At 39.1% G+C, this 8,995-nt stretch overlaps 1 protein-coding gene across 1 annotated transcript; it reads right to left on the bottom strand.

Annotated features, from left to right (window-relative positions):
- Positions 1-757: 757 nt before the first annotated feature.
- LOC146324912 (F-box only protein 6-like) lies at positions 758-6,132 on the bottom strand. The gene is made up of 6 exons (XM_084720560.1): positions 5,659-6,132; positions 3,373-3,622; positions 3,137-3,251; positions 2,938-3,033; positions 2,085-2,220; positions 758-1,987 (listed from the first exon to the last, which is right to left on the bottom strand). The coding sequence occupies exons 1-6, from the start codon at positions 5,749-5,751 to the stop codon at positions 1,841-1,843; spliced, it is 837 nt and encodes a 278-aa protein (XP_084576686.1). The 5' UTR covers positions 5,752-6,132; the 3' UTR covers positions 758-1,840.
- Positions 6,133-8,995: the final 2,863 nt, after the last annotated feature.

Genomic DNA, 8,995 nt, shown 5'->3' with positions numbered 1-8,995 from the left:
AGAAAACTAGATATCCGCTCCGCCTCTTGTTTTCAGGCTTTAGAAAATCTCACCCTTGACGTGAGACTTTGGCCAATCACAGGTCAGTAAGACAGTTGATTGTTGAAGTCTCAAATTATCAAAAATCCAAATTTAATTTGTATTTGATGACCCAGGACTGAAACTCAATAATCAACCATCTACAAGCCACCAATCTAAACTGTTGGTAATTTAACGACCTGGTAATAAGAGTCAACAATCAACTGGCTTTACAGAATTATTGTACCTTTAACATTTTTTTCTTGACTGCAGGGGAACAATAAATGTCCTTTGTCCTGCTACTCGTGTCTGTCAAACTTACCAGACAAGATGTCGAGGATGACATTATTTAGGAAGCGAGGATGGTGTGAATCAGTTGAAAAGTTAGTGTTACAGAAACTAGACCTTTAATGCATTTATACACCATTGAAAGTATCACAAATACAGTGACAGTGAGGAGTTCAAGCACACATTTTTCTCAGTAGTTTGTGATAAAAATGAGGAAGTTAAATGTAACATCACTGATTAAAATGTCTGTATTAATGAAGCTTAAACGAAATGAGACAACAAGTTATCTTGAAGTCATTTTTTTTATTAAGTTTATATCAAAGTTGTACCATATTTCACTTTTGATGAGACATCACTATAATCCAGTTTTATGATGAATCGTAACCCTAACTTCAAATATAGTCTGATGGCGACTGCTTGGTTACATAAAGTTTATAAAAAAAAATGTATTATTTGAAGTGGAGTTGTGTGAGGTGGTCATTACCTGCAGTAGACTGCAGTCAACACACCCCCAGTTTGGAGAAGCAGCGGGACTTTCAGAACAAAAACAAAACAGCATACCGGCCGTGGACAGGTCAGGAGCAAAACGTATTTCACCCGGCTAAAAAAGGCCCAACTAAAGTAGTTAATATCAGTTTAAGTGTACACTATATTTAGAATATTTTCATCACATTACTTTGTAATGTTTCTGGTCTCCTGTTGCCTTGAACTGTTAGTTTTTCTGTTATTGTATGACTTAGGTGAATTCAAACTAACCTTTAAAAAAAACAAAGTCACACAATAACAAGGTAAAATGACTGATCTCACCAATGGAGACAGGTTGGTTTGGAGGGAGCATTATTTGTCTTATAAAACAGCAGCTTCCTGTCAGAAATGGCCTTTTGATGGCAAGGTAAATGTGGCTAAAATCTGTTTTGCTGTTGACCCCGTCCACATCACTTCATCGCTTGGCTTCCAACACTGGGTCTGCTGACCTCCATCTGCTGTAGGTAACACTGACTATGTGTAAGTGCCTCAAACAAACCCACATCAAATACTCTGAACTATCATTTTAAGGCTGATCTGACAAATAGAGCTGCACTGTTAGGATTTAACCAGGCTAAAACAAACTGAAACTTCTTTGGTGTTGACATCTTCCACAGGTCCATGATACTGAGGAAATGGAAATTATTCCCAGTGAGGTCAGTTACTGTACTTCATTGTTCCGCCGAGGCCTTCACATGACCTAAAATGTGTTACTGTTACTCAACCTTTCCATGAAGCCGACTGAGAGGCAAACAAACATGAGAAAGCTGTCTTAATTCTGTATGAGGTGTATCGTCCTCACAGTTTTTATGTCCAGTCGTCATACACTTCAGGGTAAATACAATGAAGGCAACAATTCATAAAGAATACACATGATTATACCTTTACAGACACAGAAACATTCTTTTTACATGTTAAATATCTTCAAATGTAAAAAAAAACAAACGAAAAGCAAACAAGACTCGAAGGTGCATTTTCAGGCTAAAGGCATTGGATGAATCCCAAAGAGTTATGTGCTCATTGCTGGACATATTTCAACGTGGCTGTCGGTCAGACGAACACCGTACCATCCTGCCCAGAACTGTGTGTCCTTGCCTCCGTGGGTAAAGCGGATGTATCTCACTCCTGGGCCGTAGTCCTGGAATACATGGGTCATCTGAAAAATACATATCAGTAAGTCTGGAGTTGTCACTGGGGTTTGCGCCTCTTCTGAACATCATCACAATAATGAACGATTCATGCTGTGCTCATACCTGATACCATTTCTCCTCGTTCCACTGCTGCAAGTAAATAGTCTCAGGTTCAAATGTCCGGACAGGCATCTGTCTTTGATTCAGCAGCTCTACGCGAATGTGATACAGACAGCTGCAATCTATTCTTTGTGCATACCTACAACAAACATAGAGACACATAGTCGTCAGTAAACAGTGACGCCTAGTCAGTGATTTCATTTCGTCATATGTACAGCTGAATGTGTTGGATGGGGGGGGGGGGCTCTGTGTTTACGTTCATGATGCATTGTGCTCAAACACAGTCACTGTAGATGGACAATGTTTACCGCTTGTTGAACTTTTTATGTGAAGATGCCAACCATATTCTCATAGCATTGTTGCTGCTGCTTATATCTGACCTGACACAAAATCAAAAAATGAACCAGAGAATAACTTCCTGGGTGTATACATGTATATATTGACATAATTGTATTTTATCATCATAATTATCATATCATTGTCATATGTCTACCCTGCACCTGTTACATTGGCAAATTTCTGTACTTGCACAGCTAAACTGTGCACACACTCAACTAGGGCAAGTGCAGTAGATTGAATTTAACTGTAAACTGTGATGGATATGTCCAACAAACATTACATAATAATTTTACGATCAATTCATTATTTCTCCTTCCAAATAAGTGTGATGGTTTGTTTAAAACCTGTATGATTGTCTGACAGCTTGTGTTTCAATCCCCATCTGGCTTACAATCCAAAATCTCAGCAATTAATTTGGTTATGCTTCATCGAAATGATGGCCATAACTACAAAATTAATCTGGAATGACCCCTTTATCAACTAGAATGAGTGAGAGTGTGTCGTGTAGTTTTCTTACCAATCAGATATTCTGATGTGTGGCTGGAAGTGGTCAATGAACGATGGCTTATAACCCTCCTGCTCCAAATCGATCAGTTGCGACTTTATGCACCATCTGAACAGCAGAAAATGTTTTAGCTGCAACTTAATATGAATGCACTGTAAAAAAAAAAAATTAATACAAAATGTTTTCTGCGTCTCTCCCGGGAAATACTCACCCGAAGGAGGTCACAAAGTTTTTCTGGACGGCCTCTTCTGGATGTGGGATTCTGATTCCCTCTGTGACCCATTTATGACCACCATTCTCAACAATCTGCCAGCCACTCAGGTTTTCTATAAAAATTAAAGAGGAAGGTTGAGAGAATAATCATGTTATCGCATAAAGTTTACTTCAGGAAACCATGAGCGTTAAAGCCATCAAATGTTGTGTAAATTGAGTTCTGTGTCTTCTTACCCTCCCCTCTTGGATTCTTGAGAAGATTTCTTCTCTTCTTGCACAAGAAGTAAAACAACCTCCAGTCTATGGGTATTTTAGAAGCACCGCAGGGGTGATATCCCTCTCTTCGACACCTTTCTCTCCACAAAGATTCGCTGTCAGCCACCTCGCTCCATTGACGGCACACTAACCGGCAAACAAGAACCACCTGTTCTGGAGGAAGGTTCAGGAAGATCTCCTCCAGGATCTCCAGAGGAACAGGGAAGAACTGACAACAACAGACAGGAAATACATAAGATCAAACTGGATGATCAGTTCAGTTTAGAGCAACGCCCCCTACTGTTTACATACCAGTAATAACAGGATCTACAATACCTGCATTAGTCTCCCTGCTATTGAACAGCCATTAACACTTAACAAAATAAAATAAAAATGTAAAAAGTTATAAGAAAAATTTAATAGTGTACATTATATGTATGTCTAAACCATAATATTCCATACTGGACTGTACGGTCTAACACAACATGCAGTGGAGCTGCATTCAAAGGAGCTTCCAGACCATGGATTAAAAAAAAAAAAAAAAAAAAAAAAGATAAAGCTTGTCACAGGCCATCAGGATGGTGAACTCTCTGTCCTCACTCTTTGTCTTCTGTAAAATTTGCATTGCCCTGCTGCAAATTTGCACTTGAGCATATGCAAAATTTTATTGTTACCATCTGGCTAAAATACAATTATAACCATTGGTGGAATGAGTACTAAAAATCTATACTCAAGAACAAGTACTGTCACACTTTTAAAATATTACTAAATTAAAAATAAAAGTACTGGTGCTAGAAAAATACTAAAGTAAAAGTACAAAGCATTCTTCTTAGAAACTAATTAGAGTATTAGTTATTTTTTAACCGTTGATATTTAATGCATTACAAGTCACATGACTTGACTCAAGTCATGGCTGTATGTGTGTTTCCAGTTCTGTTCTATTGTTTTCGTGTGACTTTCTTGACTTGATTTGTTTGACTTATAGCAGGAACTTGAGTTGAATTGCTCGACTCTCATTACAGTATCTTGGGACTTGCTTGAGACTTGAAGGTCAGACTTGACTCACACATGTGGGATTTACTCCCACCTCTGTCTTTACCTTCTTAGTCATTATAAAAACATTACTTATTATCAAAAGTCTCATTGTGTTAATGTTTTGTGAAAGCACCGATAGTCAGCCCACTAATATTGTCACAAATTTGATACTGAATTGGTAAAAAATCATTGTGATATTTGATTTTATCTGGCTCTAGCAGTATCTTATTCAGAGCAGCCACTCTGAAAATCTTCTGCAGCCCACCCAAACTTTTATCACCAAACAGATGTGACAGGTCACCAAATATGGCTCAGCACCCTTTAAACTAAAGCCAGAAAAAATGAAGAAAACACATCATTTAAATCCCAAGGCTTTGTTCTATTAGTTCTGATCACTTTTGCTGAATTTATCATAAATATTTTATGATAATGTGAAACCTAAAACATGTTTATTTTTCACGACCTCTCAAGGCCCACCTGCAGGGCATTTACAGCCCACACTCTGGGAAACACTGTTTTGGAGAAAATGTGTAAATTGAGATATATATTGTGTATCCCTGAATAGACTAAAAAATATTGAGATATTACTTTTGAGCCATATCCCCCAGCTATAGTTGTAACATTTGCACTTTTTACATTTTACTGAATAATTGCACAGTCCAGCTAAAGACAAAGGGCTAAAGTGAAATACTTATTTCTGTTTTTATCTGACTTTTTTTTTTTTTTTTTTTTTTTACCTTTTGTTAATTACTGCACACCAGTCTCACAGTCTTCTGAGTAGCCAGTGTGTCTTGTCAGAACTATTAAAATGTATAGCATAATTTAAGGCAACATCAGACAGTAACTTTATCACCAGTTCCTCCCGCTGTGGCAGCTGCACACATCTGCACACATCTGGTTTAAAACAGGTCGGATGACATCAACAATCCGTTATTCATGACAGCATGATCAGTGCGACACACAAGTGAAAACACATTCTGACATATCTTACAAAACTGTAGATTTAAATAGCTAAAAGCAGAAATCATAGCCTACAAAAGTGATCTGATCAGAATGTTTTCACCGATTCATACTTTCCGTATGGTTAGTTTTCGGGACAACAGCTTGTAATTCGGGCTTTCCTGAATTTTTCAGGAAGTCTGGTCACCTAGTTATCATCCTGTGCTGGCTGCAGTTAATGTGCGATAGTTATAACTTATTGTGTTGACCGCTGAGAACTTTAAAACCCACCGTTAAGAGCGAGGCTGGCGGCAACGTTACCGCAGCTGAGGTCGGTCCCTGCTTCAGACGTCGGGATGAGCGGAGACCGTCAGTTTTGTCCATAACTGTCCCTCTGGATGCTCGAGACACAGACAGACCGGAGACGTCTTCGCAGGCAATACAGCCTAAGGTATAGCCTTGCTACAATAGTTTATACTTTGTACCCTTTTCAGCCAATACTGTGTGCTGTAACTTAACGCCATATAACGTTGCTCATTAGCTAAAATTCAATGAACTCCTTTAACTATTAACGTCCGCGAGCGTTTCGCAACACGGAAGTGCAGTTCAGGTTACAATTGATAAAGTGACATGCAAACTAGACTGTAGGGATGTTACATCTCTCTTGAGGTCTGAGATGGGAGTTAAGTCCTTTCGCTAAATAAATAAGACGTTACTTTCCCTTTCGGACACTTTCTACGCCTGTCAGTTCACACAGGATGCGCTCGTCACTCTGTCCGGAGCGTCCAGGCTGGGCGTTAAAAACGCAGTAAGGGGAGACTGGGGTCAAGTGCAACTTTTTTGCATCCTCCTTAATAACTCACAAACTACTTCAGTTACAGGAGTCATCTTTTGATTTAAAACAATGTTTTGTAGTAATATTATTACTTTTTTCCACTAAGAAGTCAAGTAGTAATTAGATTACAGTTACTATCTGAAGTAAGTGAGTTACTTTTTGGTGGGATCAAACGTGTAATGACGCGTACGTGCGGCAGGTCAGGGAAGGTCACGTCAGCTGTAAGCCAGAAAAGCTTAATGGAGGATGGAGGATGAATGAGAGGGAGAGAGGCATACTTTCCGCAGGTGGAGGTGTTGTCATTATTTTGGGTTTATTTGGCTCACATGGGAGACAATATGTGGTGATGGAATCTAATTTAAGGGCCAGACTCAGAGAGATAAGGTTTATTTCCACCACAGCTGAAACCTGGACAACAACAACACAAGCTCTCAGGGTGTTGACAATTCACTGGATCAACAGCTCAACGTTGGAGCACAACAAGGCCACCAGCTAGGTCCAAAAGTAATATAGGAATATAAGTAGTAATGCAACTGATTGCTTTTAATACCAAGTAATAAGCAATCATTACTTTTTAAAGAAGTAATACATAAAATGTAACTTATTACACTTGCTAAGCAATTTAACAAACATGGCTTGTAAATGCCGAGACTCACTAGTGAGTCACCAATCAGCTGATTTAACATCATCATCAGAATAATGAAAAGATTAAAACAGATTATGAGGTACTCAACTAGCAGTTCACCACATTATTTCTCTGTTAGGGATGAGTTTACATGTTCAGGGTGATGTGTGTCCATAATCAACACAAGTCAATTAGCCACCGTTTTTGCAAGTATTGGGTTAAAGTAAAATAGAAATAGTTTCACCTCAGTTGAAAGTTATCAAGTGACTCAAGTGACGTCACTTTCTGGTTGTACTTTTCATTCTTACAGTTTGTGTCATGAGTGGGCAGAAAGTACGTGCATGAGAAAGAAGACTAATTACTTTTCTGTGAGAGATGCTGCTGAGGATCGGACAATAACCTGAACTGTGAGATTTAACTACTTCAATAAAACTGAACAGATAAAAAAAATGGTATCAGGCAAGAAATAAGCCTGTGTGATTTTACTATGTTAAAATAGAACAAGACAAACACAAACTCACACAGCTACTGTCATCATGTACAACTTTATCATTATTCTAACAACATCCGTAAATGTACTGAATCCCTCATCCATGTCCTCTTTAACCCGTAAGACTCTGGATTTGACATTAATCATAGTCCAATGGCCAGTAGCCACCAAATATTCCTTGTACAGCCCTTTCCACCAAATTAGCTCTGGCTCTTGAACCGGTTCTGTTCAAGATTCTTGGAACCTTGGTGCTATATGCAACCAGCCCACGCTTGCACAATGCACAACAGCCTGTAGAATGACATGCCCATTATCATTCCCAGGAAAAATCAGCTGTTTTTTGGGATGGTTCAGGCTGTGAACCAAACGTACAAGTTCCAAACCAATTTATCTTTGGTGGGAATGTTCAGAGTGGGTCAAAATAATGTGCTTGCACCCAGTGGTGGACTGTGGTGGCGAAAAAAAAGGGGGCACCAGTGCACCAAAAGTTGTGATGCACTTTATCACATTTTGCCCCCTGGAAGGGTACTATGGAGGGCATTTTATCGCTTTTTGTTGACTGGAAGGGCACTCCAAGGGCCCCACATCATGTTTGGTCAACTAGAAGGGCAGTTTACCATATTTTGTGGTGGTTGAACCGGAACAGGGCCAGTTGTATGTTGATAGAGAAGTAGTAGTAGACTGCCCCTTGTGGCCACAAAGTTTTATACTTCAAGCCTTCTACAAACATTCTAGAGGATTTTATGTGGATTTTCTTTACACTGATCCTGATGTTGTCCTTGAAATGCTTTTTCTGACCTCCAAATTATTGTTTGCCAGCCTTTAGTTCTGCAAAAATATTTGCATAGCAGTCCAGGTCTCTGCGCCAAACCAAGTGTGGGCAAGATAACTGTCCTGAAGACCAGCAGCTTGGGCTTTGCAAGCAGGTCAGAGTGGCCAGCAGATGCAGTGGTGCACCTCGCTGTCTGCTCTTCAGGAACAGTAACCTCAAAGGGGAGCTGATCTACTTTTTCAAGGTTTACACAATGTTACTGTTGGGGAGTGAACAGAGCTTGTTACCAGGTAGCTACCAATATGTCAGGTGTGGGTTTACTACCGTAAACCTACCCAAACTGCTGACGCAATCCTTACAGAAGAACCACAAACACAAAAGCTGAGCCAGGAAAAACAAAAGTGAAACAAAACTTTAGGAGTGACTAAAAGCATAAGTTTAAAAAGTTCAAAATATTATGTACTGCAGCGTGTGTGTACTGTCAGTTTCCTGAACTAATCAAGAAGTCTGAGTCACTTTTCATCAGAAACAATGCCTTCAGGAAACATTAATCACATCTCATGAGAAAAGTGGACAACACAAGTGTCACAGTTAAGGAAGGATGTGTTAAGTTGCATTAAAACTTTTACATAAATTTACTTCTGGCCACCAAATGTCGAGGCCTGGTGAGCTGTGAAGCCAGAGCTTACAAATATTAGCATCTATCCCTGAGACTGTTTAATTCTATTGATCACCTGATTTGATTAATGATTAAACCCTGTCAGTTATCCAAGAAAAAAACACAGATAAAAAATATTTACCTAATGAAGAAACTGTCAAACTCAATTTGAAGAATCATACATTATTTAGATGTTGTTTTGGGGTTTCAGGAAACATTTACTCATTATGCCTGCCCTCTTTTCATGA

Source organism: Lutjanus erythropterus, chromosome 6, assembly GCF_056507025.1.
Source record: "Lutjanus erythropterus isolate fLutEry1 chromosome 6, fLutEry1.hap2, whole genome shotgun sequence".
Lineage (NCBI taxonomy): Eukaryota > Metazoa > Chordata > Actinopteri > Lutjaniformes > Lutjanidae > Lutjanus > Lutjanus erythropterus.
The sequence above is the reverse complement of the archived record's forward strand: the minus strand, read 5'-3'. Positions and strand labels throughout refer to the sequence as shown.

Coding starts and splice junctions, on each gene's coding strand:
- LOC146324912 (XM_084720560.1), bottom strand. CDS start 5,751: ATGGACAAAACTGACGGTCTCCGCTCATCCCGACGTCTGAAGCAGGGA. Junction 2,221..2,937: donor CACATCAGAATATCTGATTG/GTAAGAAAACTA, acceptor TGTTTGTTGTAG/GTATGCACAAAGAATAGATT. Junction 1,988..2,084: donor ACGAGGAGAAATGGTATCAG/GTATGAGCACAG, acceptor TGTATTTTTCAG/ATGACCCATGTATTCCAGGA.